The 20954-nt window shown below is 36.0% G+C and overlaps 3 protein-coding genes across 7 annotated transcripts; 1 reads left to right on the forward strand and 2 right to left on the reverse strand.

Annotated features, from left to right (window-relative positions):
• The first annotated feature begins 1685 nt into the window (after window positions 1–1685).
• Window positions 1686–3483, forward strand: LOC114524857 (hemagglutinin/amebocyte aggregation factor-like). The gene is made up of 5 exons (XM_028546058.1): window positions 1686–1792; window positions 1975–2085; window positions 2558–2728; window positions 2886–3075; window positions 3292–3483. The coding sequence occupies exons 2-5, from the start codon at window positions 1983–1985 to the stop codon at window positions 3329–3331; spliced, it is 504 nt and encodes a 167-aa protein (XP_028401859.1). The 5' UTR covers window positions 1686–1792; window positions 1975–1982; the 3' UTR covers window positions 3332–3483.
• Window positions 3463–11598, reverse strand: LOC114524855 (acyl-CoA synthetase family member 2, mitochondrial-like). Of its 5 annotated transcripts, none has more exons than XR_003687129.1 (21): window positions 10868–11028; window positions 10527–10728; window positions 10236–10364; window positions 9835–9888; window positions 9525–9643; window positions 9074–9121; window positions 8767–8884; window positions 8449–8544; window positions 8074–8132; window positions 7914–8003; window positions 7653–7744; window positions 7409–7485; window positions 7151–7258; window positions 6509–6657; window positions 6191–6245; window positions 5762–5848; window positions 5301–5353; window positions 4876–4933; window positions 4574–4642; window positions 4197–4338; window positions 3463–4018 (listed from the first exon to the last, which is right to left on the reverse strand). XR_003687129.1 is itself a non-coding variant. In XM_028546056.1 (21 exons), the coding sequence occupies exons 1-21, from the start codon at window positions 11188–11190 to the stop codon at window positions 4264–4266; spliced, it is 1866 nt and encodes a 621-aa protein (XP_028401857.1). In that variant the 5' UTR covers window positions 11191–11598; the 3' UTR covers window positions 3463–4263. The 5 variants fall into 5 exon arrangements, 4 of the variants coding, with proteins under 4 accessions (XP_028401857.1, XP_028401858.1, XP_028401855.1 ...); XM_028546056.1 differs by adding an exon at window positions 11183–11598 and having other exon boundaries at window positions 3463–4338; window positions 10868–10987; XM_028546057.1 differs by lacking the exon at window positions 10868–11028 and adding an exon at window positions 11042–11598 and having other exon boundaries at window positions 3463–4338.
• Window positions 11599–12324: 726 nt separating this feature from the next.
• On the reverse strand, window positions 12325–19855 carry LOC114524903 (acyl-CoA synthetase family member 2, mitochondrial-like). The gene is made up of 20 exons (XM_028546123.1): window positions 19608–19855; window positions 18945–19146; window positions 18350–18478; window positions 18166–18219; window positions 17967–18085; window positions 17799–17846; window positions 17537–17654; window positions 17347–17442; window positions 17204–17262; window positions 17024–17113; window positions 16621–16712; window positions 16284–16360; window positions 16055–16162; window positions 15395–15543; window positions 15195–15249; window positions 14920–15006; window positions 14532–14584; window positions 14226–14283; window positions 13859–13927; window positions 12325–13248 (listed from the first exon to the last, which is right to left on the reverse strand). Exons 1-20 carry the CDS (start codon window positions 19703–19705, stop codon window positions 13195–13197), a joined length of 1815 nt encoding a protein of 604 aa, XP_028401924.1. The 5' UTR covers window positions 19706–19855; the 3' UTR covers window positions 12325–13194.
• Between the last annotated feature and the right edge of the window lie 1099 nt (window positions 19856–20954).

Genomic DNA, 20954 nt, shown 5'->3' on the forward strand with positions numbered 1-20954 from the left:
TTAGTACTAAATACTTATATACTAAATACTAAATACTTATTATTATTATTATTATTATTATTACTAAATTTTAACGCCAGTTATACTACAAGAGAAAATAAAAATTCTTAAATTGGGGCTAAAATTGTTAGACTTGCTCGTGGATGTGAGTAAGGTTACTTCTATATAACCTGCCGTCCACGTCGAGGTGATCGAGGTGAGGTGACGTGATCGTTGTTTTCAAAACCTCAGGAAATAAACGAATATTGAACTAGAAAGGATTTCTGGGAAAGAATAATCAAGGTTTGGATAATTAAGCGGTTGTTTAGGAAATTCTACAATAGATTAAAATATAAGGAACGTTTGTTTGAACGGAGCAGGGTGACAACTTGATATAGCCGATTTTTATACATGAGGCGCAATGTAAAATCAAAGGTCTCAATGAGACGACTCACGGATGCACAAATAGCCGATTAATTGTTGGCTAGTTAATCAGATAAACAAGTTTTTAATACTAAGCGCAAAGTAGTTTGGTCGAGTTAATAGCACTAAAGAATGCGAGACCGTTAGCAATGACTCCCTTATACTCCTACGGAGTATCCGTGAGCCAAAAATTAGTGTAAAGAGCAAGTCGTCCATTGAGCATACATGCAACGGAACGATCCGCAGTTCAGGCCATTATTGTACGCGGTTATATGAATAGATAACTCATGCAGGTTATACCAGACGTGAATGGATGACTTGCGCTTTATTAGACGGTAATATCTTCTGAAAGAGCATATCAAAATTAGTAAAACTGCCAAATTATATATATATATATATATATATATATCTATATATATATATATATATATATATATATATATATATATATAAACAATTATTAAGAAATTCTTCGTATGAGATAAAAGAGTGCTCAATACTGCAAGCAAATAGAGCAATATATATTTATAAATATATATAATATATATATATATATATATATATATATATATATATATATATATATATCACATGTATATATATATAATACACAAGTATCCAAAATTTGCCAACTTCGCCATGGCTGTATTTTCCCCATTTCACAGAATTTTGGCAGCGAAACTTTGCATTTGCACTAATTTTAGTGTGCTGTTTCTAGCTGTGGTGACTTATTTTCTTCTATCACTTTGATAAATCAAAGGTCTCGATGAGACGACTCACGGATGCGCGAATAGCCGGTTAATTGTTGGCTAGTATAGACTAACCAGATAAATAAGTTTTTAATACTAAGCGCACAAAGCAGCTAATGGCAGCATGCTCAATGGACGACTTGCGCTTTACACTAAGGTTTTTTTTATAGTTCGGTTCAAGGTATGCATACCTTGAACCGAACTATAAAAAAACCTTTTTGAACTGTTGGCAAGTAATTCTACTGCAGTCAGTTTTGCATTTTGTAACAAACTGTTATTTTTAAAAATTAATCAGTGAGTGTCATTAGAAAAAAACATCATTAAAGAGGTTTTGTTGTAAACTGTAAACCCTCCGTATTATGTAAATGTGAGATATAGCCATATTGATAAAAAACTGACAGTATATTCTCGTTCGCAATATGTACAAGAGAGAGGGGCGGTGACTACCTGAAACAATAGTTTGATTTGACAATTTGCTGAAGGAAGTTTTAAGTCAAAGGAAGTTGAACAGATGATGTTCTTATAAGTTGCACAAACCTGGCGAAGTTTTTCACGATACTAATAGCCACCTGTGACACACCAGAGTTCAATTTTTTCTCAAGATTTTGATTTGGATTTGTTGGAGAACATCAAAATTCAAGGTATATATACATTATTTAATATAACAACGTGTTTTGTTTTGGGTTAATCAACTAAATCTTGAACTTATTTTCGCGAAGATGTGATCTAATATATGCCTGCATGGCCTGCTTGATCATGTTAAAAAATTATCAATTAAATAGACCTATATATACTATGTATATAAATACTGTTTTAATTGTAGTAATCACCATGATGAAAGTTGCACTGGTTTCCTTGTTGCTACTCGTCAATTTTATGGGCATTAATGCTGGCACAAACTTTGATGCCACGTGGACTAGAAATTGCAGATCGAGTAAGTTCTTTTATCTTTAGAATTTACGGTGAAGAGATTCGCTGTCGGATTTACATGCATTGTTTTTTTAAAATGATTTACCAAGGTTTAGCCTATATTTAAATCCGATTTTAATGATTTTACTATATAATGTATATACTTACTATAATATATACAGTTGAAATATTAGGCTAAATTTCTTATAAAAATTAACAGAAGGGAGAGACAGAGAGAGGAGAGAAGAGGAGAGAGAGGATGGGAGAGAATAGAGAATACGAATTCAGTTAAACGAAAAATTTATCATTTGTTGCATATGATATAGGCTTGGCATAGCTATATATAGCATTCTACAGAATATAAATTCTTCAGGAATCTTGTGAAAAGATTAGTACACTTCCGTCGCTCGGGACTATTCATGCTTCAGTCAAATATGAGTTATCTTGATTTTCAAATTGCCTTTTAAACACCCTGTATTTTATTATATACTTCACAGAATGGTCAATATCCAGCATCGCAAGTGTTCATAGCAATCACCATGAAGATCGTTCGTGGAGTTTCTCTTGCAGATACAACAGCAAAATTACAACGTCATGTTTCTGGACTGGATGGGTAAATTCGTACGATAACGAAATATTATACCAATGCCCTAATGGAGTTATCTCAGGTACCATGTTACCTTGTTCTATAGAACAAGCACTAAATAACTACCCAAATGCAATGAACTTCTTCAGCATTGATTTATGTATGCATGAGATGAAATAAATATGACAAAATGTGGAGGTAAAAAAGTAAATTGAAATAGATAATTTTTGTTCATTTAGGCGTGCACTCAAAACACAGCAATTACCACGAGGACAGAATATTCGAGTACAGATGTTGTCGTACCAAAGGCCATTGTCACGGTTGCTACTGGACTAGCTATGTCAATACTTGGGATGGTTATATGAACTACCACGTTCCCGGGAACTACGTTCTTGTAGGGGTGAAAAGTCATCATAACAATCGGAAAGAGTAAGTCATTTTTATAAAAATTATAATGTACCAAAATTTTCACTATGGATAATTTCACAGTTCTGAACATTACTCAATCAAAAACTTTCAAATTATGTCTGTAAAAGCTACAATATAATAGCTTCAATGACGGAATATGTTCCATGCCAGCAAAACCCAAATATATACCGGAAAAAACACATGTTTTATTGTTGTTTTTTTGTATTTTCTTAATAGGGACAGATTATGGAGATACCGCGTTTGTCAACTGGGCTAATTTCTTACTTCATTCTAACTTTGCATTTTCGTCTTTGCTTGTCATTACTGGAGCATGATCCCTCACTGATTTTTTGTTAGCTATATATACCTATAATCTCAATAAACATGTAATCAATTTCAAGAATAACAAAATAAAGCAGTTTGAAACCACACTAGTTCTGCGTGTATTCATTGACGATTAATGATCTTCCGTTCATGTTGTTTCACTTATTTGCCTTTATCCTCCATATATATTTCACCACATGCAGCCATATACACTGAAATCGACATATACGCTTACTCCCGGAAATTAATCAGGAAGTAGCAATATAATTTTTCTCTTGTTTATGGTTCAATTGTTAGAGGTATAGTAAATTTCAATGAAAATCTTTGCAGTTCTAACTCTCTTGGTTTTTTTCACACAATTTTATTCGCGTTTGATAGTCTGTTTACCAACTCTGTTGTGTTTTGTAGAGATGCTTTCCCACCTGACCCCCCCTCCCCCAATCAATTTCCCGTTTCAATTCTTTTTCTAACCTGTCCGTTGATTATAAATTAAATCACGGGTACCATTTTTGGCCGTACCGTTAAGCTTCTTCCTCAATCTCTTCAATACAAAAATCGCTCCGCGATGCATGTTTGCCATTTTGTCGTTATTATACGTATATGTATTCGTGATACCGAAAATTTTCTCTTTCTTTTTCAACTAGTAATGAAAAATGAAACCTCCTTGACATGCATGCATGTTCATGACATTCACGACTAAACCAGTTCCATCATTACAGTGTGTCCCAAAAAAGTACCCTTAACAACAAAAGAACTATTTCAAGAGGAGGGTACTTTTTAGGACACACGGTATAATGAAATGGTATAACTATACGCACTTTCACAACAGAAGGTCGTATTTGAAAAGAGGGTACTTTGGAGTCATCTTGTAATGGAATATTGGTATCAATTTACTGCACTGAATATTTTTTCTTCCTGGATGATCCGCCTCGAGGCTCCTTCAAAGTTGTCCGGGTGTATCTGAAGGCACAATTTATGTTTCATTCCAATTTTAGTTCTTTTGCTGAAATCTCACGCATTACATACTTCTTCACCTAAGAAAGAGCAAGTATTCATGCACGCGCATCGTACACCATTGATATAGGGAAAAATGAAAAACGCATTTCCTCTGATAACGTCCATGCATGTGGTGAACAGAAATAAATTATCACAACCTCGAAATTATCACCGCCTAAAATAATAAATGAAAATTTACCTTTCCTGTGACTGTCATTGGCATATCATCCACGAACTTAATATAACGAGGAATTTTAAAATGGGCGATCTATGAAAGAGCAACAAGCATCTAAATATAAAATAGACACTGAAATCCACGTAGAGTATACGAGGTATTAAAACAAAGTCTAAAGAGCTGAGAATTATATTTATACTGACTAAGACAAGCCCCATTTACACTATACGCCCGATTTTAGATTTGGTACGGAAGAAATTTGGACGATCAACATGCATGTGAGCCTTTAGAATACGAGAGACTGTCTTTATACGTGCATCTTGTACCTTTCCCTTGCAAAATTCCTTGATTTCATCTGCTGTAGCAGTCTCATCCTTTATCAATCTGAATGGAATCAAACATCACATTCATGCATGCATACTTCAAAAACTGTTATTTTTAAGGAGATAACCTCAACGCTGATGTATAAGATTTATCTATTTACATTTAACATCAAATATGACTCAGCAATGCCAAAAATATAAGCTGATCTAAGAGCCTTTGTCAGGAGAATCGAAACGTCGAACCGTTTAAAAAGTTGCCTACATGTTAACATAGAACCCTACATGGGGAACCTATCTACAAACTACAATACACTTTCCCGAGTGCGAATAACGAGTAGAAGCATGTTTGACCTGGAAACGTGAATTAATATAATATAGACTAACGGGAACCCTATACCAAAAACATATTATTAGTAATTTCAAATAACCTTATCCACGCGCAAATTTCTTCACCCATCCTTTTATCTGGTACGCCAATCACCTGGGAACAACAAAGTCAGTGTAACGCTTTTAGTATGAATAAAACCTCAGATAAACCCAGATTCGTAGCGTGTATATTGTGAGATGTATCTGAGTTGCCAGTCTCTTTCAAAATATATAGCTTGATGTAGTTAGTTTGATCACTTGTCGTCAAAGTGTTAAGAAAATTTCGACGCAGTAGGCCTACTTCATTCCAATGCTGTAATCAAGCTCAGTTGGAAGATGATACATATCTATATATACGTTCACGAGATTACAACACTTGTCAAACCAAAAATTGCAATGCATCGTGGGACACGTGTAGGTCAAAATTATCTACTATTTCTGCTATGTATACACATGAACGTGTGGCGTAATTCCTATACTAAGATATATTTTATGTAAGCAATCCCCTATATATAACTAGTACCTCAACTTCTTGAATTTTTGAATGATGGTATAGAAATTGTTCAATTTCGGCCGGATAGATATTTTCTCCTCCTCTTATGATCAAGTCCTAAGTAACAAGGGGGAATGATAAACGTTGTACTGAAGATTGGGATATCAAAAAAAAGGGAAATAATTCTAAACACATGTTATGATTTCAATGCACCAGAAATGGCAAAATAGCTGGTATAATAGTAATAAATTCACAGTAAGAGCAAAAACATTTAGCAACTACACCAGGCCATGAGCTCGGGTAATATAGACAGAACAGATACAAAAATATGCAAACTTTTATGACAAAATTTTCGCTCGTATATCAGCCGATATATTGTGGGGTTGTGTAACAGCTCTATAGGATGAATAGCTATATAAATTTAAACTATACATATAAACACTATGTTAAAACAAATACCTTCATTCGGCCGACAATTCTCACGTATCCATCTTCATCCATTGAAGCTTTATCCCTTTTCATGTAAACAGATAAAAATATAGAATATCTGACGATACTATAGTATATAGGCCATATAGACCCTTTGGACATGACGTCACAGTATAGTGAAAGCTAGTTAGGAGAATTTACTTCGTTAATGGCTTTTTGTCTGGCCCGAACATTCTACGTTCGCATAACAACAAGGCAAGAATTCACTAAGAGACATGTCTTTGGGATTATAACGTCAGGGGTATGTAGCTAAACCATAAAGATGGGCTGAATATTGTATTGTATTACCCTGTGTGTAACCAACCGCTGGCGTCTATGGTACTTTTTGTTTTGTCTTCATCATCCCAGTATCCTAACATGACACAATAACCTCGCACGCACAGTTCACCATCTTCACCCACAGGAATTATCTCGCCATTTTCATTCACTATTTTACCCTTTAAAAACAGTTAGCGATACTGACCTATACTTTTCGTGCACAGGAATTGATTTCTTAGGCCCCATTTCCACAAATATAGCCGGATACAAGTGTGACCGGCAAATTTTTAGTTAGTTGCATGGGAGTTTTCTTTCCAAATATTATTATATTTCCAGATATTATTATGCGTTCTCAGTTATACAGCCAGATACGTTGAAAGAAAATGTCCTAAACAACTCAAAAATTCTTTGGATACAAGTATGATTCTCAACCGAGAACTTTGCACTTTTGCTTATCTCAATAGTATAGTTGTTAAATTGGCTAGAAGTTTTCAAAAAACTCAACTTGCAGGTATGCATGGTTGTATCCATGCGCTAAATCAAATAATACTGAATATAAATAAAAATAACACTACTAGCAGTGGAAAGAGCGATAAAGGAAATAAACAATTGAATACATATAGAGAGCGCTTCGCCGGCTAATTGAAAAAATCCATATCATAATTAGTTCACCTCAGTATTTGAATGCATTTTTCCAACAGTCGAGACTCGAAGTTCAACAGGATCATCAATTTGAGTTTGACAACAGAGAGGAGAAAGTTCAGTCAAACCATAGGCAAGCTGTCACAAAAAAAATATATTTCATTGTTCATCCGCAAAAATTCGATTTTATCTATAATTGTGAATGTCGTCACATGCCTTGAGGCCTTGAACCATAACTGCGCTCATAAGAGCGTGTTAGTGGAGATACTGCATACATTAATACTATACCGTCAATTCAGGTAAATGTAACTTATCCATAACAGCCTTCATTATTTCAATGTGGCACTGAGAACCACCCATTACACCTGCAAAATTTCAGGTGTAATTTTTAGGGCTTTATGCCTACTTAAAAAACTGTTTATGGCTAGGACTCTTATGATCGATGGTCCTTGGGAAGCTAGAGATGGCCTTCATTTTTATAATTGCTTGCACAAAATCCTTCCAGAATATTTATTTTAACCGAACATGATACCTGTACGTAAAGAATTGAGGTCAAATTGAGACAGATCCTCTTCACTTAGCATGTCAATGAACATGGTAGGCGTGCCATAAAGTGACGTACATCTAAATTTAAAATCGTATAAAAACTTAATCCTACAGTTCTGCTTATATTGTTTTTCAAAACAAGTTTAATTTGCAGCATACGCATCTTACAGTGATGTAGCTAATAGCTCGTCTTTGGAGAAAACTTTCACCGCACGACTCATTTATCTTTATTTGAATCCTCACTTACTTCTCAGCTTGGCAGGCAGCGAGTGTAGTCCGAGCATCGAAACTAGACGAAGGATAAACTGCAGTTGCCCCAAAGATGACTGACGATAAACTATCAAGACGAGAAAAAAACTGTTTAGAAACAATCACCCAAAAAGCAAATAAAAAATTCTCGAGAATACCTTCCCAGAACCATTCCAAAACAGTGATAAAGTGGAACAGGGATGCAGATTTTGGAATGCTGTAATAAAAGTAAAGTTGCATTAATTTAATGTTTCCATGTATATATAATGTTTTCAGGGCCGAAACTAGAACGGTAATTGGGGGGTGTTTATTCTGCCCAACGGATTTCTCATCCCGGAATGTTTAACGAACTAAATTAAATGTGATCTACTGCAGATTACCCGTTAGAAAAAGACGAGAATCATAACAAATCCTTCACGGTTTTCATAATAGACTAAATCATCTTTTCTTGACATGCTAGAATAATATCATGCACATAAACGGTTTAAAACATACTAACCGACATTTTTAAAAATCGCATATTTTAATTGTACCTCTTCTGCATATTTTACTGTTGAACCAACAAGAAAAGCATTGTTGAGAATGTTGTGATGACTCAATGTAACCCCTTTTGGATTACCAGTCGTGCCCTATAAACGTATGGATTAAAAATTGTTTATTATGTGAAATAGTCCTGTGCGGAAATTTACCGAGAGGTACTGAAAGTATAATTGTAATTTCAATTCTTATGAAATGATATAAGCCAGTTTCATTTATCCTAGCTTACAAAAAGAGAAAACGTTTTGAGAAACTTTTGCACGAACTAATCTAGATCGTAGCAAGAAATCTGAAATAAAAAGAAATCAACTCACAGAGGTGAACTGTATACTAATTGGATCATCGAACTGCAGGCGTTGCTGAAGGGCATTAAGTTCCTCCGTTTCGTTATTCCCACCAGCCTGTATCACTTCGTTGAAAGAGAGCGTGCCACTGTGAAAATAAGGGAAAATACTTACTACCAAAGTGTTATGCAGGACGAATAGTGATTGAGGAGAGCGATGGTTCTAGGCCATACAACGTAATTATGCATGAAAAGAGTATGCAGAGACGTGCTCTTGTGATATATAAATTTGTGAAAAGGCACGGATGGACGTTATCCTCATTCTCGGGTCACTATACCTATAATTTTCGTCTCCAATCATAATTACTTGTCGAAGCATCGGCACACTAAAAAATACGTAATATTCCACGAATTACTCTAAATTCTCTGAACGACAGCAAACAATTTGAAGCTCACTCTCGTTCCCCCAGCCAGCGATTCCTCTGGCGAGATAGCAAAGGCTTTGAGATAATCGCCTTTCTTTTCTCGCCAGAGGAATCACGGGCTCGGGGAACGAGATTGTTTAAAGCGGGGTGTGGTACCAGTACCAGTCCCTAGTGCGATGGTCGACAGTGACTTAAAATCAGTGCTCAAAACAATATAGAACTGGACCGTCACAACTGGCACAGGTACCCAATTCGGCTTCAAATTAGCTTCAAAGATCGCGACTGAGTTTCCGTTCCAGTTCACATACAGTTTAATGGTTTGTACGCAAAAATAAATGGTTTTGATAATAATTAATGAGCATACTGCTCACTGTGAAGCCAGCCAGGTTTAGAATCGTGTAGCTCTGGTGCGATTTCACATAACATTCCATAGTAATCTGACGTTTTGTGACTTGAAACAGATACAAGAGCTTTGCAACCAACCTGAAACAAGATTTGGTTTCATGACTTTGTCTTTGATTTTACACTATACGAATCATTATGAGGGGGAGAGATTTTCGTACCTGACATATTAAAGAAATACAAAACACGATATTTATTATGAAACTGATTGCAACATCGCTCGCTTACTCGCTAAACTGAAAGCTAAGGAGTATGTTATACAGTTACAGTACCTTTTTTAGCGCATAATGCGCCTCAGCAGCCCGATAGGCTGGATTAATGTTTACCTGGTAAGAAAAAGTGAATGTATATCGAGCAGTTTTAAAATGAACATTTGTAGCCATGTTGCCCAACCTGGTACCCACCAAGGCCGGTATGGTCAAGGGAACAACGACACATAATATTATTATTCATTAAAGACATTAAACAGCGTCGGATTTGTAAACATTCATAATACGTTAACCCACTACATAATACGCTAACAATGAAGTATTCAAAACTAAGAAACCTGAGTACGTGGTTGGCTTGGTGCCCCAAGATGTGATAGTATAGTTTTTGTAAAATATTTAACATCATTTCGAACTTGGGTAAAATGTATCAACTTCAGTTGCATATTACTTGCCCTAAAACTTACCAAAATTAATCCAGCCTTTGCCGTGGCAAATTGCGTTAAAATCCACTCTTCAACATTTGGCCCCCATATTCCGACTCTGTCACCTCTTTTAAGACCAAGAGCTAGGAACCCCGCAGCAAGTTTATCAGCCTAAAATATAATAATTGAATTCAGTTATAACGCTCATAACATCAGTGACTTTAAACTTTTGTTAATTTCTACTATTGTAGATTTGTAGGACAATATTTTCACCAGATCCGGCTAACTTACTAAGTTTGACGATCACAGTTATCATAGCGCAGCTCAGCTTACCATGAATTTCAGATCTGAGAACGTCGCTTTCCTTCCATTTTCACAAAATACGTATGCATCACGATCTGGGTATAGTTCAGCTGCTTGATCTACCACCTGACCAATTGTTGAGCCAAGAAATGGTTTACCAGATGGACCACAGAAATAGCTTAGTTTATCAGATGGACTGTGGCTTGTTAGTGGCTGGATGGCACAATAATACCTAAGATGGACGAATCGGTGATCTGATTGATTAGGATAAACTCTAAATCTTTAAGACCAAGGGATAATTTCATCCAGGCCAGGGATATTGTGAGACGATAAATATAAACAAAATCTGACACGACAGTATATATACATACTTCAAGACATAGAGCACTTGAATGTGTAAACAAAGCGTTCGCTTTAACGGACGCGTTTTAACGGTTTCACTCTCGTGACAGTCACAAAACTGTTGTTTGAAGACGCTGCCACGCTGCTCCCTGGTTATATTGGAACGCATATACAAAATACAAATCATAATTTAAGATACTGACCTCTGCGTCGAACGAACAACATTTTCTCTGTGATAGCGTTTATGCGTTGCTATATTTGCAACATGTCTATAACTTATGCCGCCGGAGAGTTTCCAACGAAACATATACATCGATTAATCGATTTAAGTATAGAAATTTCACCTCTTCATAATTTGTTGCGCTTTAAACGACTCTGTATGGATGAAGCTATAGCCTATAGATGCATATCACACGACGCATTCTCTGCATACTTGTGGCAAAGAACAGCGATGTGACATGCATGAGAACGTGGACCTGAAATTTAATCCTCCTTTTCGGCCTCTCGTGTGGGCTGAATCTGTAAGAACATAACCAACAACGAAACTTTCCAGGCAACCGCTAATTCCTGCAATGCTGAATAACTTTTTTAAATCGTATTCCGGGAGCACAATGCATGTCAAATTGCTAATGTTGCGGTTTACCTAAATCACAGTTAATAGAATATACATGTATGGTTGGAGACTAAATAAAAGTACAACACAACTCATTACCTATGTTATTGTCCTGGGGCCGGTTGTATCAAGCCCGTTTAGCTTAAAAGGGGGATAAGTCAAAATTAAATAACACTCTTACATCCCTGTGGAACGAGTCAACTTGAATATTATGCACTAAATATGTAGTTCTAAACAGTATCTTTGTATTAAGGTCAAAAACATTTAGTTTGCTTGTTGAATAAAACGATAGACTTGCTTTCTATTTTGAACTCATCCACCGTTTAATACGCTAAACGGGTCATGTAAACGGGCTTGATACAACCGGCCCCAGGTTTATGCAAAAAATGGTTCCTTTCTCGTCACATGTCTATTGTATTTTAGCCAAATTTACCAATGGCATTCGTCTATTGGTTTATCTGTGTAAAATCAATAAACATGTGACGAGAAAGGAACATTATTTGGCATAAATCTACCTCAACAGAGTTACCTAAATGCATGAGTTCCTAGTACTTAAATCGTAATATGATTTTAAAATTACTTTCGCACTGAAATGCTTATCAGAGCATTATATATTTATATATAACAATAGGGAACGATAGTGAACAACATTTGGCAAATTCGGAGGATGCGTATTCTGAGATATTAAACTTTAATATGATAATAAGTCTTTTTAAAACCAAATAAGCACATTCATGCTATTGTCGGGATGACTGTCACACGACTATCAGGATCATGTTATTTACTTATTTCAATTTCTCAAAGTCATTCGTTAAGTCTCGGGTACCCGGCTCATGTGGACAGCTCCAAGGTCCAAGATGTTTCGCACAAAAGTTCAAAAGCGCAATCAATTTATTAGATTATCCCATGGAATATCCAATTAAAATGCCGACGTATCTCACCTGCGTAATAGAATAACCTAACTACATTGTATATGGTTCTTTATTACGTGCAATTTATTCATGCATTTGGTTCAAGAAAGACACCGTGGCTAATGTGCCACGTGTGTACATAGTGTGTGTAACTCTACGCACCTGTATTATGATATTATGTGTATATACATATATTTAGCTATACACTAATGTTTGGCCATTCCGGTATATATTAAAACACATGAGCTTAAAAATGTATTTTTCAATATAACTAATGTACGTAAAATTTAACTACCTGTCAACTACCTGCCTATAGGAGAGGGGGGGGGGGATCTTGGAATAAAAATCACGAAAGCAATAGACCTTCCCGGTAATTACGTCACAACTTTTTAACATCGCAACGTTTTAAATTTAGAACCACCTTATGGATTTCAAGTTTTACTTTCACAAGCCACGTGCTTCTTCAACATATGCATGAAAAATATTTTTTGTTTTGACCAATTATTGTGGAAATAAGCCATAACACGAGAACGGGGCTGAGGGGCCAAGACCGCAAGCCTCGTCCCGCGTTATGGCTTATTTCCATACTTATTATAATCAAAATGACGGGTTATAGAATGATGTTTTGTATCTTTGCAAACTTTGAAATCATCTCATTTAAGGTGGTTCTAAATTTAAAACCGATAATGTTGTGACGTAATTACCGAAAAGGTCTATTCAATGAATGCATGCAGTGAAGATGCATGGTGAAATTTATGAGGAAATTACTGTCATGTTCCCCACAAGGATCCTGGAGACGTGCTAAGAGCCCAAGGCTATAGCATTTCGTATTTTATTCCAATCCCAGTTCTTTTGCTGAAACCTCGCGCATTACGTACTTTTTCACCTATGAAAGAGCGAGAGAATACAGTTATATCGTTAAAAATATACCGGATGCCTCGACCTCAACCGTAACCTCTTTAGATATGATGTGAGGGTACGTGGGGAAACATTGTAGGTGACTACATATAAATGATAACATGGTTTGATCATGCATGCATGTGTCCAGCATCTTGTGCTGCAGAGATCCAGCTGAGATGGTATAGGTTTCCACGATTACTATTTTAAACATGCAGGTCCACGAGCCAATTGTTTTAATCTGCTGCATGTTGCCATCGTACTAAAATTACTACCTTCGAGACCAGTCACCTCCCGCAACACGTTTGAAATTTTTTACCCTGCATATATACAGACCGGACGCGATTTGAAAACGTGACGCAATTTTTCCGAGCTTTTTATTTCCAGAAGCAAATAAACGTTATGCTGTCTTAAGATTCTTGAGGATTACTTATAACGACATTCTAAACACTCTGGAATCTAAATATGCCTTTAGAATTCAATTTAACTGCTTCTAAAAATTGAAAATTTATTGCCGCGTTGCTGCATTCCACTCGAAAATAAAATGATTAACCCTCTGTTTAACTATTTAGTATACTGTATATGTATAAGTACTGTACCTTTCCCGTGACTGTCATTGGCATATCATCTACAAACTTGATATAGCGTGGAATTTTGAAGTGGGAAATCTATAAGAAAATATATGCGCATTAAATTGTTTGGTATAATACAATAATATGAAAGATGTATATATAGTAATAAAATTGCAGTTATATATACAGTAGTCTATATAGGATACTAGATATGTTTTATAAAATCTGCATGCGATGGCTATACGTCAAAATACGTTACAGTCATTGGTTGAAAGTGATACTAAATAATTCAATACAGTCTACATACATGCACCATACAGAAAATAGAAGATTCGTTAGAACTTTTAACGATTTTCAGTAAAATTATCAAAATCTTGAAGGAAACACCTCGTACCTTTCCCTTACAAAACTCCTTTATTTCATCCGCTGTAGCGGTCTCGTCCTTCTTTAACCTAAATTGAATTGAATATATTACCACGCGTTACTGACAGACGCTCGATTCAGCTCGCAAATACACAACTATACAATTCATTTAGACCAATATAGACCTAGATATATTATCATGCAATTTTCTAAACGAGAGTTGGATAATATTCCAACAGAAATCCGCGTATTGTAACTGTAAATAACAAATCCGTATTGTAATAAATGCCACACAAATTTACACCTAGTATATAAATTATGCAATAATATGGATAACCTTATCCACGCGCAAATTTCTTCACCAAGTCTCTTATCTGGTACACCAATTACCTAAACGCAGACAACAATCTTGACCGTTTATGCAGCTCATACCACCGAATAATTATACTCATGCAGTGCAGGCAATCTGCGAGACTCCAGTATGTACAAGGTATCTCAAAATAACGCAACACCTAAATATGCAAGAACATTAATACTGCTCTAAAGTCTAAAGCAAAATAGATGATCACCTCTGGGAATTGAAAATGGCTCTTAATCCTTCATTTAAAATGCTAAAAGTCATTTTAGCTGAACTATGGTGCAAACCTGAACAATATTAATCTTCTTGCATATTTAAGTGGTTGGTATTTGAGACACCCTGTATAAATGCGGTATTCATGCAGTACCTCAACTTCTTGAATTTTTGGATGATGGTATAAAAATTGTTCGATTTCGGCCGGATAGATATTTTCTCCTCCTCTTATGATCATGTCCTACGTAAAATAAGCATGCAAAGTGAATTAACGCTTCATCGAGAATCGGAAAACCAAATGCACTTCTTTAAAGTAACAACATGACAAAAAAACTAAAGGAATTATAAATACATGCATCCATGTTGCGGTTTGCAACGCCGCCTAAAATGGCTGGCATTATAGGTTATATCAAATACTACATGAATTACCTTGATTCGGCCAACAATTTTTACATATCCATTTTCATCCATTGATGCTTTATCTCTGTTCATGTAAATAGATTGAAAGATCGGTTGCCCGACTCGGATAACAATATAATATAGCTATACCATATACATAATTCATATATATATAAACCGGCATGCACCCTCTAATAAGAATCAAATCTTCTTATAGCGTTGGTTATTACCCTGTGTGTAACCAACGGCTGGCGTCTATGGTACTTTTCGTTTTGTCTTCATCATCCCAGTATCCTAACATGACACAATAACCTCGCACGCACAGTTCACCATCTTCACCCACAGGAATTATCTCGCCATTTTCATTCACTATTTTACCCTTAGAAAACACGAAGCGAGGTTAGCAATTGAGTTGCATATCACCTTGTATCCATTAGCATCCTGTATATATGAAAGTCACTTCGGTGTATCATAAATTCATTGATAAATTATTGTTACCGTTGAAAATAATACCACGAATTCAAGAGGCTATTTTTATTATCATATCAACGTTTTGAATAGTTTTACTTTCCATCATAATGTTAGGACAAAAGTGAAAGTTTAGGGAAAAGAAAATATGTAGCTATTCCTATCGTTATATTTCAAAAGGTTTAGGGAGCCATTACAGTCGTCTAGCTTATACGGAACACTATAAATCATCACCTTCCTAAGAGTGAACGCTACTTGCATACACAGAGCGCAGAAGAAAAAAACAGATTTTAAACGCAAATTTGGTATGATGGAGGATCGATCGTTATAACAAAACAGATTAATGAACATAAAAAGTAAGAGTACATGCAATTTGGTCAAAATCTCATGTCTTGCACGCTACGTCTAATAGAGCACCTCACCTCTGTATGCGAAGTCATTCTTCCAACAGTTGAGACTCGAATTTCAACAGGATCGTCAATTTGGGTTTGACAGCAGACAGGAGAGAGTTCAGTCAAACCATAGCAAATCTACAGCAACATCAATAAAAAATATTCGCTCTATTAAAAATGTTCCCTTTATACGTGTCTGCCAAAAAATAGGCCTCAAACAGGATTCACGCTTCTCTTTTTTGAAGCGGCCCATACCTACCGTCATTTCAGGTATATGCAGCTTCTCAATTACGGCGTTCATTATTTCAATATGACACTGAGACCCAGCCATGATACCTGTAAAAAAATACTCTTAAAATCACGACATGCTTGATATTCTCGTGATCATTCGAAACAAATTGAAAAATTTGAGAACACTTGAGGAGATCGATCAGAACCTGTCTCTATTACAGGATAGGATACAGTGTATCTGGCAATCTAGTTTTTCCAGCAAAATGACCTCTTGCTGCATGGTGATCGTCAGTGATGACCTTTTTTCAATCGTTGATTTAAACGATAGCTTGATTGTATGTCAAGACAGATATGATACAACATACCTGTACGTAAAGAATTAAGATCGAATTGGACCAGTTCCTCTTGGTTAAGCATGTCAATAAACATGGTGGGCGTGCCATAAAGTGACGTACATCTAAACATAAAGATAATCATTTCAAACACTAGTGAATTTATACAATAAGGCCATTTATGCGACGGAATATATGTTGCGACTTACATAAGATGAGATCGCGTCTTATTTAAGTTGCGTCTTGTGACTATTAGTATTGAGTCACGACTTATTTTCCCTCGTTTAAATAGCACTATTGTGCACTTTTGCCTTCCTGTGGCGGCTTTATATTGGAGAACATAAAGATTGCATTCATCCATATCATATAGAGATCGGTTGCTAAGAACAAACAACATTCTTACATATTAATAATCTTTATTTGAATCTTTACTTACTTTTCAGCTTGGCAGGCAGCAAGTGACGCCCGAGCATCGAAACTAGACGAAGGATAAACTGCAGTTGCCCCAAAGACGACGGACGATAAACTATCAAGAAAAGTATGAACTGATTGGAAACAATCATTTCTAAAACTCAATGTTTTATAAATTGACAATGAATGGGTCACAATGCAATACCTTCCAAGCACCATTCCAAAGCAGTGATATAAGGGAACAGGGATGCAAATTTTCGAATACTATAAAAGCACATTGGTATAAGTCTACTTTTCGATTTTACTGTTTTTAAAAAACCCTCTGCAAAGGGTAATTGTAACTTGTACCTCGTCTGTATATTTAGCTGTTGAACCAATCATAAAAGAATTGTTGAGAATATTGTGATGACTCAATGTAGCTCCTTTTGGATTACCGGTAGTACCCTATAAGCATTAGTGAAAAAAGAGAAATAATGAGTAAAAAATGTTAGATGTTCAACCTTTAAGTCTATAAGAAGAAATTAATCTCAGTACTCACTGAGGTGAACTGTATATTAATTGGATCATCAAACTGCAGGCGTTGCTGAAGGGTATTAAGTTCCTCCATTTCATTATTCCCACCAGCCTGCATCACCTCATCAAAAGAGAGTGTGCCACTGTCAAAATAGCCAAAAGTATGATAGATCTTTCACAAGAGGTTCAATACAAAGAATCGTTGTTCATGCAGGACGATTGAAACAAAGGTATTTTACCATAGTCAAAAAGTATTTTGATTATTAATCTAATATTGTAGTTTGTACCTAAATTTTTCATCTCCAATTATAATTACTTGTTGAAGCATTGGTATACTAAAAATAGAAAATCATTAACAATTCCACAATCAGCATTCTCCACGAAGAACATTATTTGGCATTAGTGTATTCAGTGTGAATAACTCATTTTCATTGGAATCATAAAAGTGAACTCACTGTTCACTGTGAAGCCAGCCAGGCTTAGAATCAGGCAGTTCTGGTGCAATTTCACTTAACATTCCATAGTAATCTGACGTTTTGTGACTTGAAACAGATACGAGAGCTTTGCAACCAACCTGAAACATGATGAATTAAATGTAGTTCATCAGAAAAGTTTGTTTAAAAAAGCATTATTTGGTTATACTGACAGCTGTACCTTTTTCAGTGCATAATGAGCTTCAGCTACCTGATAGGCTGGATTTATGTTAACCTGGAAAAAATTAAAAGATAAAATATGTCAGCGGTCTAAAATGACAAGAGTTGTGATGGGCATGTGCAGATATAAAACAGCATCTTGAAGGCCCCATTTCAAATTTTCAAATAATTCTTCCTAAATTTACCAGCACCATCCCAGCCTTTGCGGTAGCAAATTGCGTTAAAATCCACTCTTCAAGATTTGGCCCCCATATTCCAACTCTGTCACCCCTCTTGAGACCAAGAGCTAGAAACCCTGCAGCAAGTTTGTCAGCCTGAAATCATAAGTTTTTAGCAAATTTAGCAATGCACATGCACAAACTGCAAGTTTACAACCCCTTGTTTTAGTTTTCTCAAAGATTTAAAATTTCAGACTCAATGTCCATTTCCAGTGCCTGGTGAATCCAGGCCTAGGCACCTTTTACAGTTTTAAATAGTGACACAACATATTACAACATCTTTGTTCAGGAACATATGTAGGTACACTGTGCATTAAATTTTCAAGGGAACTAGGGCATGCAGAGATGGATTAACTTTCGCAGGGGCATTTTTTCAGTGTGGGCCCCTAACCCCTGGAAGATTAGAATCCCTTGTGATTGGAAAAATATGAATGTGTACACCAGTTTGAATTGTCATTTGAACACCCAAGTTTTAAGAGGTTTGTTATTTTTTCTTTGAGTTGAGCACATGGTAGATGCCCCTTTTCTCACCCTGAACTGCCGAATATCAATGGAAAGCTACCTTGATTTTGAGTTCTGCAAATGTTGCTCTCCTTCCACTTTCACAAAATACGTATGCATCACGATCTGGGTATAGTTCAGCTGCTTCATCTACCACCTGACCAATTGTTGAGCCGAGAAATGGTTTACCAGATGGACCAAAGAAATAGCTTAGTTTATCAGATGGACTGTGGCTTGTTAAAGGCTGGATAGCACAATAATACCTAAGATGGATCCATGAATTGATTTGAATGGCAGGTGAGCACTCAAGGCAACATCCTTAAGCCCACCTCTCTTGCGGACATTAGAAACAAGGTGCTAAATTAATTCATTAGTACTATTCTGAGGTCCTGCTATTCTGAGGTTTGAAGATAGAATACTCAAATTACCAGCCATTGTTGCAATTTAGAATGCTGTGATCTCCATTTTATCAGGAAGACCTGATGCACAACACAAGGAATTTGTGATATTGTGTAACATAAACCATCACTAGGGCTGGGGTAATGAAGTCGTGTTTCGAAATACAACAACTTGCCCCTGGCATATAAATATACAGGTTTCTACATGTGCAGGTTGCTGAATACATATAACTGTTTCGATCGATCTCGCGTGATCGAGCTACGATGCCGTTCTGTATCGAATATATAAAAGCCTAATTGTGATGCATATATACTTATACACTAACCTTTGAGATGAAGGAATAACAAGTCGGTGACGCGCTGCTATATTTGCGACATTACTACAGCTTAGGCTACGAGGCAATTTCCAACGAAATAGATACATCGACGAAAGAAAATTAATTGTTTCGCTTCGTACAGAAACTTCGCTTGATTTTAAAAACCCGGATAATGTCTCGTTCCGCCCACAGTAGCAAATGTAATGCTGCCAATGACGACGCCGAACGATGGTAATCACTATACTGGTAGCTCACAAGGGTACGTTGCAGCAAAAATAATGATAATAATGACGTCATGTGATTCAACCATAGGGTATTCTGATTTCCATGATTAACATCAAAAATATTAAATATATATGCCTTAGGCATGCATTCATTCATTATTCCACATTATTCCAACTCCACATCATTCCACATTATTCCAATTACACTTTATTCCATATTATTCCACCTTCTTCCAATCCTTATTCTAATTCCACATTATTCCCGCTTATTCGACATTATTCCACTTCTACCTTATTCCACCTTTTCCCGCATTATTCCACCTTATTCCACCTTGTGGACCATCAAATAATTTTGCTATGGTATGTCAACCTCGGGTTGATGTTTGTTTGAGGTTACCCATGGGTAGAAATGTTTGCGTAGTTCGACTTGCCAATCTCGTTTCCACTAGAAATCTTTTTAAAAAAGTAATGCCCAAGGAGCGAGAATGCAGTTTTGTTAACTTCAAAGTTTATTGTAAAAAATTATTATTACAAAAATACTGATTTTGTAACCTAAAAGGTTAGATTACATCAGTATCGAATATATGAATCATTGTTAAAATCAGGTGGGGCTGTTTTATGTGTATCCGATCGAATCTAGCTGAAATGTTACCACCACTGAGATCTGGTCTTGCTGTAATCTGAGAGTGAAATTAAAAACCTTGGCCCCGTACACGGATGGAAAATAAAGCCTTCATTAGTTGGTCAAAAATGAACATGATGATGAATCACCGCCTCGCCCCTCAATGAACAAAAATATTTGCATATATATAACCACTTGTTCCTAACCGCTGTTGCGGTTGAATAACTAATTCGGATCGATTCAAAATGGCCCATGTAAGATTTTTTGCCGGAAATGTGATATCACCAAAAACTGCTATCACGTAGTTAAAACCGTATCTCATATCACAGTAAAATATATTTCTTTCATGGTCTACTAAATTTGAAAAGCCAAGAGATCTGGCCTAATTAAAATTTTGACACATTGGTTTAGTGAACCATGGGTTGAGGCTTTGAGCGGTCCAACCTTATGTCTTGTAATGTATATAGCAGCATATCCACTGAAGCAAATGCAGTTACTGCTTTATCAATA

This window comes from Dendronephthya gigantea, unplaced genomic scaffold (genome assembly GCF_004324835.1).
Source record: "Dendronephthya gigantea isolate DGI-Jeju-01 unplaced genomic scaffold, DenGig_1.0 000032F, whole genome shotgun sequence".
Lineage (NCBI taxonomy): Eukaryota > Metazoa > Cnidaria > Anthozoa > Malacalcyonacea > Nephtheidae > Dendronephthya > Dendronephthya gigantea.